The 21,285-nt window shown below is 47.5% G+C and overlaps 1 protein-coding gene across 1 annotated transcript in view; it reads left to right on the forward strand.

Moving 5' to 3' along the window:
• Window positions 1-368: 368 nt before the first annotated feature.
• TMEM132B (transmembrane protein 132B) overlaps window positions 369-21,285 on the forward strand; it is a 391,123-nt gene continuing 370,206 nt past the window's right edge. The window contains exon 1 of the mRNA XM_032791201.1: window positions 369-632. Within this exon, the coding sequence (XP_032647092.1) occupies window positions 551-632 (82 nt within the window). The 5' untranslated portion in view covers window positions 369-550. The remainder of the gene's footprint in view (window positions 633-21,285) is intronic.

The following is a 21,285-nucleotide window of genomic DNA, read 5'->3' on the forward strand; positions in this document are numbered from 1 at the left end:
TCCAGCCTGTCCGCCTGCCCCCCCGCCTGTACCGTTTCCGCAGGCCCACTCCCTTCCTTGGACCCTGCCCGGCTTGTCACTCGCAGCCCCACTAAGCTCCGCGCTGCGCCCCGCTCGGAGGTGAGACGGGCGCGCCGCGGTCCCCGGCTGGAGCGCAGCAGCCGCCCGGGCTGGGCTCCGGCCGCAGGCGGGGGAAGAAGCAGGAACCCGCCGCCGGGGTGGAGCCGGCAGGCCGCCGGGGAGGATTTGAAGCACCCGCCGGTGCAGGAGGTTCTAGCCGCGGCGCCCGGGGATGGGCGAGGGTTTCCCGCGGCGCTGGGATGCGAGGAGACCGCGGGGCCAGCCGCCTTGCGCCGAGGACGACGGGCTGCTGCGCCCCGGCCCTTCCCCGGGGCACTCGGCTTTCCCGGGGGCTGTGATGATCGCTAGCGGGCCGTAGCCTGTTCTTCAGGGGGGTTCGGTTTAACCACAAGGAAAAAAAAGCGGGGGAGGGGGATCTGTTTACTCAGACCCCCCCCAAACACGCCCCCCCAGTAAATAACTCCGCACTATGACTGCTGGGGATGGAGCAGAGAGGATGGTGTCCAGGTGCCCGGTGCTGGCGCTGGCGCTGGCTGCCCTGCTGTGCAAAGGTAACACCCCCTCCCCCGAAGTTATCCTCGTTCTAGTTGATGGGTTTTCACCTGTGGCTCCCCGAGGCTGCAGGCTGGACATGCGGGGCATGTGCGGGGGGCGTGGGGCTGGAATTTCTCGTGTGACCCGGGGAGGATGGGGCTCACTGGCGTGTCCGTTCCCACGCGTGTCCCCAGCCTTCAGTCCCCTCGTTTGTGGCGTTGGAGAGGAAAGATCCGGGCAGCGCAAAGTTACGCAAATAAACTTAAGGCGGAATCACCCCCTCCCCGTCCGCAAACTCCGCAGGGGACTGAGGCTGCTGGGACCCCCTGATCTCTCACTCTAGGGGGGCTAGCGTCTCCCACACTGTCCACTGGTGTTACAGTCCCTGCCTGGCCTGGCCTGGCCCCTCTCTCCCACTACGGTCCTGGGGTTCATTCTCCTGGGGAGGGGATATGTGTGCCGGAAATAGCAGCCCCCGTTCAGGACCCAGCTGTCAGCTCTGGGTCGACCCCATAAGCCCTGCCTGACCCCTGGCAAAGCTCGCTGCGGCTGCTGCGAGGGAGCTCCAGTTTTCCGAGTCGGGAACGAGGGGAGAGGGTTTTCTGACAGCTGCTGCTTCCACCCACCTGCTGGGGTCTCTCGCCTTCTCGCCCAGCCCAGCCCCTCCCTCTGGGCTCGGGTCGTGGGAATGCTCTATGCCCTCTCCTCCCCTATGGCTAGCTGGCCGATTCCCGCGTGTGACCCCCCCCCCGGGACTCCCAAAGGCGCAGGTGGGTGGCCAGAGGAATGTCTGGCAGTGCCTCTGCCAGCACTGGGGAGATGTCAGGGATGGTTGTAGAAAGTATGAAGCCATCTGTATTGCTCCTGCTTTGCCCGCCCCAGGCTTGCGAATCCCAGTGACAATGGGGACTCATGAGGTGAAATGTCCCCGCAAATCCGTGTGCCAGAGAGCAGCTTTCTCTCCCCGGGGTTGCACTGATTGCTCCCCTGTGACTTATGCGGTGCAGTCACTCGAGGTGAGCAGGTTCCCTGGTGGTCGCACACTGGCGTTTACTCCCAGGTACTCGGCCCCTGTCCGGAATCATCCCGCAGATCGGTGGGGACAGCCCCGAATCTGAGGGCTTTGCCGCTTTCTGGAGGAAAACTTTGCTGTGTGTTTGCAAGAAATCCCGCGGAAACGTTACTCCGACGTGCTGATTTAACAGCGCCGGGGCCAGGGCAGAGTTAACAAAAAGCGAGTGAACAGAAGTGTAAGGGGGGTGGGGGTGTCGCTGAGCGCTCCGTGAAGACTCCCTGGTGGGAAAGGCTCACCGGACGCGCTCCCCCTTTTTTTGCAGTTTCTTTGAAAGAAAATGCAGGAATTCAGAACTCGTAGGTAAAATGATGCTAGTGCCACATTTCCTGGATGTGCGGAGATTGGCCAGGACGCAGTGCGTTGCGTGCTTTTCTTGTCTTGATAAATAGCAACAGAGATTGAGGAATAGCTGGGAAAGAGAGGTCCCAGTCCCACAAACCGCTTGGACCGTTGCACGGCATTAATGTATCTTTGCAGACAATAGGGTTCTGCTTTAAAACAACAGATGTCCTGATCTGCCCCACCGAGTCCAGTGGGACCGCTCTTGCAGGACTAAAGACTCTGTCTAACAGTAGTCTTGCGAGCATATTTAGGACCTGATCCTGCAAGCTTCGCCGAGTGGGGAGTTGAGGGCTCTGAGCATCTCCCATGCGAATCTCAGCATCTTGCAGGTTATCAGGTCTAGAGTAGAGGAGCCAATTGATTGATGTTTGGAAAGCCACCGATTTTAAACTATATAATATATCTGCATTATGATTTGCAACTGAGCGTGAGAGCAGCGTTTTATTTTGGGCCCATCCTCCGGTGTGGGAGAACGGTGAGATTTCCTCTTCAGGGCGAACATTGCACCCCGTGCGCTTGCAGAAGTCCCTTCTCCTGGCACCCTGGAACCCTCCACTAGGGGCGCGGGCTCCCGCACAGCTGTTCGGTACTAAATTGTGGTAGTTTAAAAACAAATGTAATTTAGATGCGCAGGTGCTGAAATTGCGCGGCATTTCTTCTGTGTTTATTGGGCATGGAGCAGCGCGGCTGTCAAGTTCGGTTACAGATATTTAGCTTGCGCTGAGTATAGAAAGGCTCACACCGAATACTTAGTTATTGAAGGATTTCAGATTAAATATGAGTGACCCTCGTGATGGGAATGTAGCCCAGTTATCTCTCTTAACTGGGACACCACGAGTCTTTGTATGCAAATAGGACAGATTTCAATAAAGAGCCTTAAGTTATGGGAGCAGAGAATGAAAAAATAATGCTGTAAACTGCTAGCTGGAAAGGAGTCACTTTTCAGTCTCTCTGGATATATGTCTTCAAGGGGGGAAGAATAGGAAGCGTCAGACAGAACTCGAATCCAGTAGCCCTCCAGCATGAAAAAACCCGACAGGATTCTCCCTGGCATGTTTACCTTCTGCATCTCTGCACTTCAACCTTCCCCCTCAGTGGCCTGGCCTGCGAGAATCAATTGGGGAAATTTTTCCTAATCCCAAATCCTTCTGCCAGCTCACAGCTAGCGAGGCACAAATTGCATCTCCCTCCCCAGCAACGCGAGCAAAAGTGTTTTATCAACTCCCCGTGAGAGAACAGACCTGGGACTCTCTACTTGCCAAAGCTGAACATCCCTCGTCCCTGTTAATGGACATAGTGCGGGTGGGGAATGCCTGGGCAGAGTCTGTGTGTCTGTCGACATGCGCTAGTCCTCTACAAGCTGTTGACTTTTTGAATTAATTGCCTGAGTAAGACCCAGCATTTGATTTCATGACAGTTAGAGCTGGAGACCAGTGGTTTGCAACCTTTCTTTTTCCATTTGTGGAGGCTTTAAAAAATTTCAAAGGGAGATGTGGTTCCTTTTGGAAATCTTAGATATAGTCTGTGGCCCCCCGGGGTCCATGGACCACAGGTTGAAACCCATTGCTGCTGCCTCTGTCTGCAGTAGTAGCAACGGAGTGGGGTTTTTGTTTCTTACTCATTGTAATGTGCATCTCCTTTCTGACTTCTTTTTTCTGCCTTCTCCCCCTGCACTTCTGTGAGTAGCTACCATGGTGAAAGTAGGTTGTGGGTGTGATTCCTGCAACATGCTGAGTGCTTCTACGTCTGGAAACCCACATCGTTGCTGCTTTGTACCTTCTTAGCCAACCTCTGTAATGTTCTATCTCTGCTCTTCAGAATACTCTGTGCACTCTGGGAAGGAGCGGTGCCGCTGCAGTTCATGCTGGTGTTTGGTGAACACCTCCAGAGTCCTCACTCGTCCCTTTGGCCTGTCTAATCTAGTGCCCCTGTTTACCAGACACTGGAGCTGGCCTGTGTCATGCCCATCGAGTATGGCAGGGGTGGCCAAGCTGAGCCTGAGAAGGAGCCAGAATTTACCAATGTCCATTGCCAAAGAGCCACAGTAATACATCAGCAGCCCCCCATCAGCTCTGCGCTTCCAGTGCCTCCTACCTACCGGCAGCCCTGCTGATCAGAGCCTCCCCCTCCTTCCCGATCACCTGTTTCATGGCGTGCAGGAGGCTCGGAGGGGGAAAGGGGGGAACGAGGGCACGGCAGGCTCAGGGGAGGGGTTGGGAAGGGGCGGAGTAGGGGCCGGGCTTGTGGCAGAGCCAAAGGTTGAGCAGTGAGCGCCTCCTGGCACATTGGAAAGTTGACGCCTGTAGCTCCAGCCCCAGAGTTGGTGCCTATACAAGGAGTCGTATGTGGCTCCAGAGCCACAGGTTGGCCACCCTTGAAGTATGGGTTGTAGATGACAGGACAGTCTGTTGTCTGTGAGCTGAGGGGGTTAGAATGAGTGAGAATCTACTTTAGAAATAAGAGACTAATCCAAATCCTGTCTAACGAATGTCTTCATTCTGCATGCTTGTTGTAAACTGCTAACAATACTGAGGGGTTTCCTCATCTCTTGCATTTTGGCAATGAAGGTGGGAAAGAGTGATGGCCCCAAGTCACAAAAATCATGTCTGTGCTGGATTTCAGAGATTATAAAGTTCAGGGCCATCGAGATCCAGGGTTTAAGTTTGGCCCATTGGGAAGACAGGAACCATTTGTGCCTACCATATTCTGTTCTAATATAGCCATTAGCAAGCTGAATCTAGTGTCCAGCCCTAGGGGAGTCTCACGTGGAGGATTCTCACTCTGTACCTTTTTTGTTTCTTGCCTGTTCTCCCCATTGGTCCCTGTGACAGAGCTTTAGAAAATGTCCTCGGAGCCCCCAATGAGGCCATTAAAACTGGTGACAACCCAAACCAGCTCTGGGGATTTTGGAAGCTCACGGGTGGTCTGTGTACTTTACTTCTCTTGGGACTTTTCCATGTCCTCCAATTCTTGTCTTTGCAAATGTGGTAAGTACAGGGGTGAAAGTAACTTAAAGGACTTGCTGGTGCACTGGAGTCCTGAGCAGGGGCGTGGCCTCAACCAGAAGAGGCAGGGCCTTTCAATATTTAAAGACCCTGAGGCTCCGGCTGGGACCCCAGGGCCTTTAAATCACCCTGGCAGCTGGGAGCACCGGGACTCAGGGGTGAATTAAAGGGCACAGAGCTCCGGCTGCTGCAGAGCTCCGGGCCCTTTAAATCACCGTAGGAGCCCTGCCGCTGCCATCCTGGGGTGTCAGGGCTCCGGTGGTGATTTAAAGGGCCCGGGGCTCTGCCACTGAGGGGAGCCCTGGGCCCTTTAAAGCGCCGCCAGAACTCTGCTGCTGAGCCCTGCTTCCGGAGCTCCGGTAGCGCTTTAAAGGATTTGGGGCTCCCCGCAGTGACTGGAGCTCTGGGCCATTTAAATCCCTGCCCAAGCCCAGCTGCTGGAGCTCCGGAGGTGATTTAAAGGGTCTGAGGCTCCCCGCAATGGCAGGAGCGCCGGGCCCTTTAAATCACCACTGGGGAAGCTGGTCCAGTCCGGCACGGTGTACCAGCTCTTGCTGGTACGCCAGACCATACGAGCTTACTTTCACCTCTGGGTAAGTAGCATAGTCTGCAAATCTTGCATGGCTGATACCTTCCAGAAGTAGCACTTTCTGGGATATCACAAAACGTTGTGAGGCTTGGAAATACTCAGAACTCCCCCCTGCCCTTTGTTATATCTGATAGGTCTCTTTGCTTCTGCGTTTGCTGGTTCTGAGTAGAAGCAGAAGGTGAAATGCCAAAGGGCTACAAGAAAGTGGAGTTTGTGCACATTTCTAACCTGCTCAGAAGCAGAAGCCAAAGGGAATTTGATGAGCAAGCCTGTCAGTCTGAGACTACCAGCCCTGGTTCTGCAGAGCCAAGAGGTTCAGATCCTGTGCTTCGGAGAAGCAGGCAAAGGTTTGGGTTCTTTTGCTAAATAAACTCCCAAACTCTTTGATGATTACCCATAATAGGGAGAATATTTTAAAATGTTCCTACTCAAAGCATCTGGTGGCTCTTCTTTACTGCTAGGTAATGAGAATATTCCACATCTCCTCTCTCTAACGAGGAGACAATGCAATATGTCTGCTTGAGGGAAATCTGTTTGTCCACTATTTGCCTTTTACCCTTGTCAGCCAGAAGATGGGGAGCAGTGCACAAATTTATTCAATTTCAGCAGCAATGTGGTTCCCCTTCCTGTTTTTTCTGTTCCTCTTCTCACTTCTAATGAGCTCAATTTAGACCAGTGATACTCAGACTTCAGTGGTTCAGGAGCCAAATTAGCGATTAACATTATTCAAAAGAGCCACAGTCACGTGAATTCATTGTTTCATTTACTATAGTACTGTATATTCATATTTAAATATTTAGTTTTATATAAAGTGTGTGTGTGTATAGATATAAAATTCTCCCAGCAAAATGCCTGACCAAGTATTTTATCAACTACTGTTGGTTAATATCACAGTACAATGGATTGGTTAATAACTCAGATTAATTAATAATTAAATCACACAGTTGTTTAATATTGTGCTACAAGAGACACATTAAAGAGGAACTCATGGCTCGAGAGCCGCAGTCTGAGTATTACCGACTTTGACAGTCATTCATTTGAGAGCACAGAAATTGGCATTAGTAAGGGCCAGATCTTGCAGGCTTTATTCTATGAATAGTCTCCATGGGCCTCAAGGATACAGGTGAAGGCCCAATGAGGAGGTTTAAGGGGAATTATGGGACTGGCAAGCTGGTGGACAGTTTGTTTTCAGGATAGACTCATTGCATTCTCTTCAGGGGAAATGCTGCCCCCCGCACAACCAATAGCTCCACAGGGCAGCAGTGTTGGAATCCTGCAGGGATATGCTGATTATTTCTTCCTGATTCATTAGCACGTGTGGTATGTTAACTCCCCTCTGGATATAAGGGCGCATGGCTCTTGGTGAAAGGAAACATAAGAATGGCCATAGTGGGTCATACCGATGATCGGACAATGGCCAATGCCATGTGCTTCAAAGGGAATGAACAGAACATGTATCAAGAGATCCAAGTGTCTTTCTGGGTGCAAGAGCTGAGGTCTAGGATAACATGGTCTTTGCAGGGAAGCCCTGGGAACAGCCAACCTTGAGGGAGAAAATGGTTATTTTGGTGTTATTGCTCATTGCTACTAAACTCAGCCTGTTGGAAGGAGGTCACTTTGGATGAAATACAGGGTGTGCAGTAAAGCAGCTGGAGTTCACACCCTGCTCACAAACTCCCACAACACGTTTGTGCATCGCCTGATAGGCTTTGAGTGCACTTGCTTGTGGACCAGAGAGGTGAGGAACAGTGAAAGGCAGGAAATCTTCCCAAGCTTTCCATCTGCAAGGTGATAGCATTTTAACAAATGCCTTTCAGGAATCATCTGTGGTACATTACTGATCACCCCAACCATTTCATCTATTTAATACCCCCAGAGCCATGCAGGACCGGAGCTAGGGTTTTTAGCGCCCTAGGTGCACGGCCATTTTGCCGCCCTGCGTGCTGGCCTGCAGAGAGGGTCCGCTGGTCCGTGGCTCCAGTGGAGCTGCCACAGCTGTGCCTGCGGGAGGTCCACTGGAGCCGCAGGAGCAGCGGACCGTCCACAGGAATGCCTGCAGCAGCTCCGCTGGAGCCGCGGGACCAGGGGACCCTCCGCAGGCACGACTGCAGCAGGTCCACCGGAGCCGCCTGCACCCCCCCCCCGGGGCAAAATGCCGCCTCCCAATAATCCTGGTGCCCTAGGCGATTGCCTAGGCCGCCTAAATGGAAGCGCCAGCCCTGGAGCCATGGCAACCTGGGGCTTTATTCAGACAGCTCTTTGGGCACCTCTGTGTCTCGGACCAGTTGTTCTGCTCTGTGTTCTCATCACCGTGTTCTGTACAGCTTTCTGAAGTGCACTCGACTTGCTTGTTCTCCAGTGCGTTGCCCAAATCACTTTGTGAGGCTCCAATAGAGAGATCATTCTCCTGTCTCTGGTGGCACAATTACTGGAGCTCATGGGGCTTTAAGCAGGGTGCACATGCCTGGATGCTAGCGGCTCCATATGCCATGCTCTGAAGTGTATCTTCCTGGTGGTGGTCCTTGGTCTGTTGCCATGGCTCTGCCTGGCAGCAGTGAGGCTGTCTGTAAGGTTCTGTGAACAGGTATCCTATGGATGACCTGGGTTAGTTACCTGACTTTTCACATGCCTGCCTGATTCCACCTGGAACCCTTCCCATCCTTAAGGCATTGCAATTAGCCTCCTTGCAGGTTGGAAGAGCTGAAAGGGACTCTCTTTAGAATCCCTCCAGGTATTTCTCAACTGGTTGTAGTGGTCACTTTTGATCAACAGGAGGTACTGTCTCCTTCTGTGCAGGTGAGCATGCATCACTGCTGTTGTCTGCTTGTTGGGTGAGACGTGGAGAGTTCAGGACTGGGTCTTCCCTAGTTAACTTACTTTTGGTTTAATGAATTTACTACTTTAATGACTGTAAAATGTACACAGGCCATGAAGATCCCTGGGTGCAAAAAAAGCACTTGGAATAGAAGAGGTGGAGGCAGATTATATATGTATGTATCTACCTATTACTCTAGCTACAGAATACGGGAACATTTCTATGCAGAGCCATCTTTGAAACTAAAAACCCAGAGTTTCTGTTGTACAATACATTTCTAAAATGTGATCACACACAAAGTTTAAAAATGCAGATTATGTTTTACACATTAGTACAGCATCCTTTAGATTTAAATATTTCCTCTTATAAGGTTACTTTTCACAATGGAGCTTTATGTGTGTGCATGGAATCATATGCTGCCTCCTGCTGAAAGATCTACTAAAGGAATATATTTCAAACACTCTGATTTCACATCACACCAGTGTAAATTTGGTGTAGCTCCACTGAAATAAATGGAATTACTCTGGATTGATGGCATTGTTACTGAAATCAGAATCTGGTCCAGTGAGAGTACAGTGTTGTCCTTGCTCAATATTCTTTAGTCACTGACACGGCAGCCTGGTATTATATATTTCAAACAGTAGAAAGTCATTCAGACTGAGCGTGTTTCAATTTTTGATAATTTTCTTCAATTTGTCAAGGTTGGTCTCAACGCTCCATACACTGAAATCACTTTTTAGCTGATCGATAGTCTCTCTTTAGGTTTCGACTCCAAAATAGTGACACATACCAAATCTAATTGTATGGATTTTTGTACTGTATTACTGGCCATGATCCAGGCTTCGAGACACTCACTCGAAACACTGCTGTCTCCGTGACTAAACTGGCGTTAATACAGTAGGTGCTGCTCAGTCTTTATAATGGAACCATATGGGGCCAGACTGGCCCTGCTGCAGAAATTACTGTGGGAAGAGGGCATGGGGGAGGGAAAATCCTCCTGAGGTTCCACTTGCTGAGTTCCCTCCAAAATAATCTTTTGGGACTTCAGGGTGACAAGATTTGCCCATGGGAGTAGCAGAGTGTCCAGACCTTAAATCCCCAGCTTGTCATCTGCACGGAGATGTTAGGTGAAATCCTGGCTCTGTTGAAGTCTCCCATTGACTTCAGTGGGGCCAGGATTTCACCTTTGTGCCTCCTGCCCCGTACTCCAGCTACCGAGACATGTACCTGCCAAAGAAGCCATGATGCTGCTAAGGACCTGCTTGCTGATTGTTGCCCCTGGTTGTTATATGGGGTTGCCCACAGGCTGGAGTGACTGTGGGTCCAGATACATATAGCTTCAGGCTGCATTAACTCATCAAGCTGCTCTCACTGATGTCAATTGTAATGCTCTCCGTGGAAGCAGGACTGGGCACAGAATGGTATTGGCATCTGCAGATGGGTATGTGCAAAGATACAAGTTTTGCTCACGTAACTGTGTTTTTTTGGCATACGTGAAGGAGCCATGCATATTCTTAATCGGTTACATATCAGCCACTCAGTGGATCATGTTTTCCAGAGAGACACATGCCTGTGACTCTGCCATACTTACTGTTTAATAAGCCCCATTCTTTACTTGTTACACTAGTTGTAAATCCAGGGCCGGCACTTCCATTACGCAACTCTAGGCGGTCACCTAGGGCCCCACGATTCGGGGGGCAGCATTTTGTGTGCTCCCCATGGGGTGCACGGAGTTTCCGGTTCCACTCCTGTTGCGCTGCTGAAGAAGGACCTTCTGCCGACGTGCTGTGGAAAACAGCAGCAGGCAATTGAGCAGCTCAATTGACTGCTGCTATCGCCTGCGGCATTTCGGCGGAGGATCCTTCTTCGGTGGCGCGATGGGAGTAGAACCAGAAGCTCCCGCGCACCTCATGGGGAGTGAACAAAATGCTGCCCCCTGAATTCTGCCTAGGGCGCCAGAAACCCTGGCGCCGCTCCTGTGTAAATCTGGACTCATTCCTCTGACGTGAGTTGTTTACATAGTGGTGTAACTGGGATCAGAGTCTGTGCTTGCCTATTCTTCACTTTCTAACTTACTGATGATAGTGGGCCCGATTCTACTCTCTCATACAAATTTAAGTGAGGACCAACTCTGCGGAAATCGATGGGATAAGGGAGATTAAAATCCAGCCCATTGAACTTTCATCAGACACTTGATGCTACTAATGACAGGCAGTGGCTAGAATTTTTTTTAGCAGAAAGATTGCACTAACCTTTGACAATTGCTCTGCTAGTTCTTTGGAATGTGATTATCGCACATCAACACTCTGCAAATACAGCCTTCAAACAGTCTCACTTTAAGGCTTTTCAGTGAGAATTACCACTTGTTTATGTCCCTCGGTGCTTTTTAGGTAGTGGAAGATGCTTCCCTTCCACATTGTCAGGAATTTTTCCGAATGGTCCCTCAGTGGAGGCTGTCGACATCTGAAAGCAAAGAGGCAAAACTGACATGCAAAGACATCCTCTGAGGCGAGTTACAGCAGTGGGAAAAGAGTACACTGTATCTGACTCCGTCTAGGTCCTTATGTGGCTCAGGTTGCTGCAAGATCTACTGTCCTGCCTACCCTGGAGGGTGACCACAGTGGTATATTCAGAGGAAGATCTTTGGGGAAAGGGTTATATGTTTGCACTGAACACAATGGGATCCTAACTTGGCTGGCTTCTAGGCACAAGTGCTATAATATATTCATAGATTCATAGACTCTAGGACTGGAAGGGACCTCGAGAGGTCATCGAGTCCAGTCCCCTGCCCTCATGACATACATATATATGTATATTGATGATGATGATAATCAAAAAATACTCCTGCAACAGGCTTTCAATTGTTCTTTGGTTACAGAAGTGGGTGTTAGAGCTGGGAAAACTTCATTAATTTATGAGGTACTCCAGATTTTGTGTGGAAATTGCTTTTCTTCCAAATTTTGGTGATTGAAATGAAGGCAGGTACGCATATTTCAGGAGTTAAGTTATTGAAAGGCAATGTAGACACTATTTTTCACAGAAAACCAGCTTGTTCGGGTGTAAAAGCAGCTGAGACTTGCCACTTGATCAATTTGGCTGTCATCTGAGATCATTTTAAAAGTGTTGATTACAACACTCACTGTCTCTCACCACTTCAGGCAAAGACAGAAACGAAGTGTGGCATCAGATTTTACACGCACACACCATTTTGCAGAGCTTGGGAAAGATATTTCACTTAGTTCTGTTCTCATGAAAGGGCTCTGCTGAGGGAGATATGTATGCCAGGAGCAAACATCAGTCTTCCACTAGGCCAGAGCCTACTGCATATGCATGTTTTTTTTTTTTGTTTTTTTTTTTTATGCAGTTTCCAATATCTTCTATTTGTATAGCTGTGGTCCTCTCAAATCACTTTGCAGATTCTCTCTGTGTGATCACTTTCCCCACCACTAAGTTGGAAAACGGCAACCAGAGAGAGGTCTGATGGTTGGGGCACTACTCTGTGAGTTGGGGAAACCTGATGCTGCCACAGACTCCTGATGTGGCTGTGGGCAAGTCACTTAAGGCTGAATCCCCAAAGGAATTTGCAATGCCTAATATTTAGGTGCCCTAGTGGAATTCTCAGCCCTGAGTTAGGCCCCCTTGGTTCCCTGTACAAGGCATGGGGACAGTTAGGTGCCTATGAATGGGATTCTCAGAAAGCCAGCAAGGGGAGCGGGGAGTGGCTTAATTCAGCCAGTAGGAAATGCTGGGGGGAAGGGTGGGGCTCGGGCCCTACCCCTCTAAGGTACTCAGGTGCCTAACTCCATCTGAGATTCACAGCTGTGACACCCCTCCTGGAGGTAGGTGCCGCACCTGGGTCTGCCCTTTCTTTAGAGGAGATTGACTTCCACACAATGATAGCCCACCCAGTGATTTAGTGCAGGGACTTCATCTCCAGTTTCCCAAGAAGTGCCCTGACCACTGGGCTACAAAGTCAATCTTTCTCTCTGGCCCAGTGAATATTTATTTATATGAAGCAGAACAGGATCAACACAAAGACTGAGACACACTCTCCCCCACCCACACCCCCCCCGCACCCAGAAAGCCAAATAGTGCAGGAGCCTGGGAGCTCTCCTGGGATGCAGGCGTCCTGGGTTCATGTCCCTGTTTGAAATCAGGCAGAGAAGGGATTTGAAAACAGGTCTCCTGCAACTTGGAGACGTGCACTAACCACTAGGCTATTGGGTATTCTGGGACATACACACACCCCAGTCCCAGCAAAGTACATTGTGGATCTGGTCACTGCTGGCTCTCTCTTGTGTAAGGCCCAGCCCAATAGGCATGCTCTGAGAACACCCGCGGGCTCAGGCTGCTCAGGTGAGATAGGCAGGACAGCGTCCAAAGCCCCTCTGGAGACTTGGGCATCAGCTAGGGTGTCAAGGAGCTCAGTGTTGTCAGGACTTAAGCGGTTTTGTGCCTGCTCACTGATAGAAACTTTGGGGCCTAGGGGATTTAGGTACCTGCAGGGTTAAGCTGCTAAGCTAAGGGTTTTGAGGGTCTGTGGCATCTCAGATGTCAATTAGATGACAAAGTCCCTTGGTGGATCTAGCCCTTAGTCTCACTGTCTCACTTATCCACCTGAAAAATGGGACCCATAGAACTCCCAGTAGCCCTGCCTCACATAGGTGTTGAAGGATTAACTATAGAGGTATCTGGATGGAAATCAGCTGCCACTAGATGATGTAATGGTCTCTTCTGACCTTAAATGCTATGAAGCTGGATACAGTAAAGCAGGGATTGGCAACCTTTGGCATGCGGCTCGCCAGGGTAAGTACCCTGGGGGGCCTGGCTGGTTTGTTTACGTGCTGTGTCAGCAATTTCAGCCGATTGCAGCTCCCACTGGCTGCAGTTCTCTGCTCCAGGCCAATGGGGTCTGCGGGAAGTGGCGGCCAGCACATCCCTTGTCCCATGCCGTAGTCTGTTTGCTACTCACTCAGAAGTGACATTTTTAAATCAGAGAAGAGGAGAACCCCACAGTAACCTTAAAGGGAGGAGAGGTGGTCTGGGGCTTTAATCACAGAAGGACAAGTTGGGAGATCTGGATTGTATTCTTGCTTCTGCCATGAACTTCTTTGGTAACATTCGTCAAGTCACTCTGTGCTCAGCAGCTCTGGAAATCAGGCAATGAGTGTGTCTGTTCCTCAGTTCTCCAGCTGTAAAATGGGGATGCTGCTGCTGTCCCAGCTCACAGAGTGCTGAGCGTAAATTTCACAGGTGGGAGGAAGATCACATCGAAGAGCAAAGTATTATTCAATTCTTTCATTGCTTAATGGTGAAAATAAAGACGAACATGTGCATGTGCATTTAGTGAACTAGATTTTATAATTAGAGAAGTTGAAATCTAGGGTCTACATTTTAGACTCTAAAACATTTGCTCTAATAGCAGCAGCTCTGTGGCTATGCAGACCAAGACAGATCATGGGCTACTCTGTGTGCTCGTTTTTTTTTTTAATCATGGGACACTCAGCTACCCCTGTGCATCAGTCACACAGAATCATAGGAATTAGAGATGGAAAAGACCCATTAAGTCATCTTTTCCATCCCCTCTGACAATGCTGCATTGTTCAGTACAGGCTATTCTTAAGCGCTTTGTTTAGTCCATTTTTAAATGACTCCAGCAATGAGGCTTCTATTGTATACTTTGGCAGCTCATTTCACAGTCTTAGACCTCCCTGATATTCAGCCGAAATTTCCCTTTCCCTCAGTTGTATTCCATGATTCCCAGCTCTGTCCCTTGGATGACCCTACGCTATTCCTCTTCCTCTTCAGTGCTTACACTCTTCAGAACCTTGCAGTAGCTGACAGAAGAGTCGGTAACAAAAGGACCTATTTAAATGGTGGCTGGACAGTGCCTAGACAAATGAGTCCTGTGCAGGTGGGTTATCTGTAGAATAAAGGACACAGGAATTTAGCTGAACACGGTGAAAGCACGCTCTGTGGCTCATCAAGAACCAAGAAGAGGAAGGTATGGTCCCACGTTCTCTAAAAACATCATCTTGCACTAAGACATCCTCCTCTCTGTTTTGCAATGATGGAGTATATCAGTTATCAGCATTATTATATGTTTATCTCTGGCAGCCGCTGGAGTTAATATAAAAAAGGTTTCTTCCTTTTTTTTAACTATTTAACCAAAATAATATGCCCTTATTCACTGACTTTATTTCCTTTGAAAGGAATCCATTGAAATATGTTAGCATGAGTGACTTTGGGCCAGAAAACTCATCTCCATTAAAAACAAGTCGTATAAATGTTAATGTCATCTAAAGTTGAGACACTTTCCCCTCCCAAATACACTGGGCAGAGCTAGAACAATACCACCTCCTAGCTTCTCCCCTGTAGATCTCAAAGTGCATTAGAAGTACGGTTGTGTCCATCTTATAGCCACCCACTGTGCACGGATCTCCATGACTATACAAGGAGCAAGGCAGTGGAGAACTGGGATCTTGGGTGTCTCCCTTCTGGACATCCAAAATCACTTCTGCATCTTTGGCCTATGGCTTGCAGTCTTTTTGAGCAGTTGTACAGGATTACCCGCGAGTGCCCTGATCCCGCAACCTCCTGGGAGGTACAGCATGCTCCTAACTTCTGCTGAAGTCAATGGGAGCTGAGGGTGCTCAGTGTCTTTCAAGAGACAGTCAGCCTCTGCAGGATCGGGCCCTGGGAGCTGGGTGATTACGTGTGTGCTCTAAAATGGCGTATAGGTCCATGAGATTTTCAAGTGCATGGGGCTGAATGAGAGAAGGACTGTAAATCCAGCACAGATCACCAGGGAAGCCTGAAGGACCCACAGCGGGAGAGGTGTAAGCCCATTAGTGTCTGGGAATCACTATGGGAACTTTATAATCTAAGTGGTTATCTACAAAGTGTGGTGTCAGCCCACTGTTGGAAACGATCTCTTTCAGCGGCGCACACACACTTATTTACTGCCCAGCTTGTCCCATTAGCTTAATCATTACTCCTTGGCCTGGGTTTGAATTCGGAGCATCCCACTGTGGCACTTAAAAAAATTAATTACAGCAATGAAAGAATTCCCCTTAAGAGCTCGACGAATTGGTCTGGCTGAAGCGTTTTAGCCTTGCTTCAGTTGGTGCGGCTCTTGTCAAAGGATTGTGAGAACACGCATGGGTCAGTGATTTAGATTAGACAAATTAAGTCAGGAAAAATTGATTTGATTTAGAAGCGAGCCTTCAGATCAAGGGGAATTACCTGCGTCTTACTCTGCTGGGTTTCCTCCCTCTGAATGAAGACCGGCATAGGCAGATAATTTAGGGTTAAAATAAATGTCTGTTTTAAAAGGTATCTCTGAAAGCTGAAGAAAAATGAGTTGACATGTTTTGTCAGATAAACAAGTATTGACCCATATATCAGAAAGTCAGCTGGAGATACGGAGGAGTCAGGGTGCTTACAAACTAGAATGCCGGCCTATTCGCAAGGCTTGCTAAGAAATGGGTGGGTAAGTATGTACTTTGGAGTCTTAACAATGTGTTTAGCTTTGTTCAGAAATTTCTTTCATGCCTTTTGAATCTGCTTATTGTAATCTTGGAGTTTGCTCCAGAGGTTGGCTGAAGCCAGCATGAGGCTCTGGTTTGCACTGATGAGAGCCGTTTTTACGGCTATGGAATTTGCTGTTCACGATAGTTTCTCATGAGATCAAAATTAGTATTTCTTTTGTCTGTCCATTTTCCTCAGCTTGAAAGGGACGCTGTTGACTGCAATCCATTATCTTGAATGGGCCTGCTCCCCATAGCAAGCATGATGTCTGGCAGTGAATGCTGGCCAGGCCCTAAGAAACACCATCTGAATTAATCCCACCTCCTGCAGCAGCAAGGAGCTCTTTAGAGAGGAGCCGCCCCTCCAAGTACTGGCCTAGCCCACCCTTATTTTGCTTGTGAGAGTAAAAAGGACAGCAGAACAAGGGTTGCTGCTGATGGGCAGATCCTGAAGATGCTTGTTGCTGTACTGAGTTACTATGGCAGGTAGTCTCCCTGAACTAGTCAGGGTAGTAAGCGTTTCAGGATTGAGCCTTTACAAATTTTTTTTGGAGAATGCAGTTTTCTTTGATTTTTAAAGAAACTGATCATTTCCTTGAGAGGAAGGATGGTCAGGTGGTTGGTGCACTGACCTGGGACATGAGAGACCTGGCTTTAAGACTCTGCTTTGCCACAGACTTCCTGTGTGAACATGGGAAAGTCACTAAGCTCTCAGTGCCTCAGTTTCCCATCTGTAAAATGAGCTGAGACTTGTAGTGGCTGGCAATCCAGGAACCAAAGCCAAGAAACCAACAGAAGCTGTCCCTACCCAACTTGGGCATTAGAAACAGGTGGTGGTGATGAGCATTTCCGTAGAACTTCTAGTTCTGCTACTTAAAAATAATACTTAATGAGACTAAGACTTTTTTTGCCTTAAAAGAGCTCCTTTAATTTCTTGTCTGCTTAGTGTTGCCCATACACTAAACCTCTGCAAGACAGTGAATTTGAAGAAAGAAATCAGAGACCTCTGCCAAATTCCACACTGTACCCAGTTTCAAAGTAGCAATCCATCTGTCCACTTAGTGGGAGAAATGGAGATTGTTCCGCAGTAATCCGCCCCCTAATGTTTTTAAAAAAAAAAAGATTAATGGTTTTTAGCTTTAATGTGTTTTACTGGGCAAATCTGAAACACACGTGAGTGTGCGCAGAAACCATGAGGCTTTATTAATCCTTTTGGCAAATCAGAGCTACCATATCAGATTAAAAAATGAGAGGAAAAAACTGCTTGCCTTTGCTTTTTAGACACCATGTTGTAATGCCCATAACGTTTCAGAGGTATTCTTCCCTCCCTGAAATGCTTCAGTTAATTATGAGCAGAGTTGTCGGCAAGTGACTATTTTTCTGACCCTCCAGTAGAGTCGGGCAGCAAACATTGTCATCTTCCCATTTCTCACAGTAATACAGACTCAAGAAGATGCATTATGCAACTGGATTCCCATATGTTATAGTCACTCAGTTATATCAGCCTTTCCATTAAAATCCACAATATGCAGGGGTTTTAATCTGGTTATAAAAAATTTGCTCCAGGCTCTAGCTCGGATGACAAAGTCTTCGTCAGGGAGTGATTTTATTTTCTGAATGCATTTCCCAGTGTTTTGAGCTGTAAGAGTGTCAAGGAAATGAACTCCAAATGCACTTTCATTTTTGTGAAGCACAACTGACAGATATTGAGCTGGACTAAATAAGGTTTCTTTTTAATCTATGTATAAAAGATAAGAAACTAAATGCTAGCCCCACATTTAACTAATTATTCTTGGCTTTGTGTGCTCATCTCTGACATGTTGTTTCCCATCTCTGGAGCCTATCAGATGGGGCTAAATGTGGAGGAAAGGTGAGCAGGATTCAATCTTTTGGGGCTAAATTAAGACCTAGTGTACAAACTTTTACTCTCAGGCTGAGATTTTAAAAGCCACCTATGGGATTTAGGCACTCCGTCGCCATCCAGTTTTAATGGGAATTGGGTGCCCAACTCCCTTACGTGCCTTTGAAAATCTCAGCCTGGATGTGTGAAAACTGTTACACAACTTAAAATGGAGAGTAATTTCTAAGGGCTAAGTTTGAGTTCTCCAGGACTGCAGGTGCAGAGTGGTACAGGAGTCCTTAGGCAGCCTTGATTATACAGCACAGGAGAGGAGAGATGGTGAGTGAAGGCAGTTTTAAGGGCAGGGTTTCCTTTGCTGGAGAAACAGCAAGGAGGCTAGATGGTCCCTTGTAGCACCAGCGTCTGAGATGCTGAAATCCCAGAGATGTGTTCGTGGAAAGAGCCCCCAGTAAATGATGCAGTGGGACCATGGGCATGTTGGCATATTCAGAATGTGGGTTTCTATGTTTGTGCGTGGGGAGGAAAAAGGAAGTGGTTGATTTTTGGCACTCATAGGCTTGAACAGCATGCGCAGAAATATCAGAATACCAAGTCTTCTGCGCATCTGGACCATAGCCACTAAATCATAGCAGGTGCTTCGCCTGTACATACCAATTTGTAATTAAAACACAACTTGCCATCCTGATTAGATTAAGCAGTTACATTCATTTGCAATAGTTTTTTTCCTCCTGCATTGTGTAATTAGTAACATATGATGCTTACATTAGCTCAATTAAAAGTTATAATGATTAATTTGCATTTCAAAGCCTAACCATGAATCAACTGGAACAACACGCTGGAACAAGTTCAGTTATACGGTAATGGTGTGAACTGCCCATGTGAGCACTTCCCTCTGCTCATGCCAGGGCGTTTCTGTAGAAAGTGTAATGTGTAACTCCATGGACGGATTTTCACAGGTGCTGAGTTTTCAGATGTGGGACCTGTAGGTAGTCAAAACCTCTGAAAATTACATAGGTTCTGTGTTCATCACTATGGTATCTAAGCGCCTTCCAACAGTGCATTAAGCAATGTGACTAACATCTGCCTCATGGGGTTCATTCCTTCTTTCAGAATCCGGCTCTGGAGATTAATATTTTCAAAAGCACCCAAATGATTTAGGAATTGACCATCATCCTATGTTCAAGGCCATGTCTCCACAACGGGTACTACAGGGGCAAAGCAATGGCGCGGGAGCAATGCTTGTGTAGCCTCGACGCGTAGACGCGGATTACAGCCACGGAAGGGGCTTTTCCGTGGCTGCAGGAACTCCACCTCCCCAAGCGATGGTAGCGAGGTTGGTGGAAGCATCTACTCCAGCATTCAGTCGTGTGGTTTTTCATACCCCCGTAGTGCGGTAACTATATTGATCTAGGTTTTCAGTGTTAACTGTGCCTTACACGGTTAAGAGCCAAGTCTCATGGAAAGTCTGTGGCACTTAAGCTCCTATATCACCGGAGCTTTTGGAAATGTTTATCCTAGGTACTTATTCAAACCCCGTGTATGTAAGGTATAATTCTGAAATGTTTGGGCCAAATTCAGAATGCTTTCCCCAGGCAAGTTTCCCAGTGACGCTCTAACAGGAGATTTGCCTGAGAAAAGGCTTTGGGACTTGGGCCCAAAATTAGTAACGTAACTTAGTTTAAAAAAATAAAATTGTAGCCTAAATGTAACAAATTATTTTTCTTTACTCAGTCAAAATATTTTGTCTTTTTCTCCACTTTCTGCCAAACTCTTAAAAACAAAACAACCCTACAAAACAATATTTTGAGACGTTAGAAGAGTACACCCCCATCAACAGTATTTCCATTTGTTTGCCGGAGACAGACTCCATAACAAAGGAGATCAGTGTTTGAAAAGTACGTCAGCCGCAGATGGTTTATACAAAATCTGCTCAAACAGCAGCAACATCGTATGAGTTATGGCTCCAAACGAAAATGAAACACAAAAGCAGTTTCCAGTCTTTCCGAGAAATGGATGGGACAGGGTTTAATAATGGATTGCCACTTTCACAATGTATGGGCTTTAAATAAAAATCTTAGTGGTGAAAATTCATTTATTGCTTAAGTTACTGTGTGAAGGCAGAGAAGATTTTTTTTTTCCCTCCCACCTTTCTGACTGCCCTGTGGGAATGATGGACACTTATATGGTGTCTCTGTGAACAGATTGCAGTGTTGGGAGAAATTGGTCCCCAGCCTTTGGGTGTGTGTGTTTATGTTGATGTTACATTGACAGGATGTTAAATGTTTTACTTTTCCAGCCATCAGTTTCAACTGAATTTCATACAGCCATTAAAGTTCTATGCTGTTTTCTTTGCTGTTCCAGTGATGTGAGCTCCAACCATTTATTCACAATTCCTGCGGCATGATTGCTTCACAGAGCAGCAACAGTAAATTGGTTCCCAATGTTAATTTTTTCTTTAAATGTCTCTAACTGTCCATGAGCGATGTCCTGGGCTGACTACATGCCTCTTCACTGGTTTTTTGAAAATGCTTCTTTGACTCACCTGCTGGTAGATGGAGTGTGTTGAAGGCCCTTGAATGTAGAGTTTAATAGCTGGGTTTCTTGTTTTTTCTGATGATGATGGCAGAGCTGCCAAGCTGCTAGACATTTCTCCCCACCCTACCCCAGGCTTGCAATCTTGTTAAGAATTATACTTGTTTGGATAAATGGAGGATTTCTAACCGTCTCCTGCTGACCTCAATTCAGTACTAGCAGTGCGGCAAGTAGCTAAAAAGCAATCATTTTCCTGTTCTGCTCAGGGTAAAATTAGTCATTAAGATCTTTGTGCTAAAATGAAAAGTTGCACATGGCTCTTAAAAAAATAAATAAATAAAAAATCTGTAACACTTACCTTTTTAATAGCTGTGATTTTGATCCTTTCTCTTCAATTTGCATTCTGTCCTCTTTGCTGCCAGGCTAAAAGCTAAACTTCGAGTCAGAGGGGACCTTGTAGGCTGAACTTCATTTATATTTCAGGAATTCTCTACAATGCCATGATGCAGACTATGATCCAAAAATAGCCACTGGCTGTAGCATTTTATCAGCTGTACCAGTCTATGTAGTTTAAGCGACTGGAATTGTGGTCTCTAGGCCACCAATAGTTTTCCTAGTGGTTAGTGGAATTAAATGCTTTTTCCAGAACCAGGCAGTGGGAACCAAGGGTGTTGGAAAGGGAGATGCATACACTATTTTGATTTGTAGTGAAGTTGCTTATAAAACAGGGAAACTCTGAGATCCACGAGGGTCCTGATTCTGCAGTTCATCCCTGTTCGGCAAAGCATCTAAGATTTGACTGAGACAAAGGCACATGATTAAAGTTAAGTGACTGCTTAAATACTTTGCTTAACTGGGGCCTATATGAGAGGAGTCAGTATTTGCCACATGACTTAAAATAGTTAGAATAAGCCTCTTTGAA

The sequence above is a fragment of the Chelonoidis abingdonii genome, chromosome 22, assembly GCF_003597395.2.
Source record: "Chelonoidis abingdonii isolate Lonesome George chromosome 22, CheloAbing_2.0, whole genome shotgun sequence".
Classification (NCBI taxonomy): domain Eukaryota; kingdom Metazoa; phylum Chordata; order Testudines; family Testudinidae; genus Chelonoidis; species Chelonoidis abingdonii.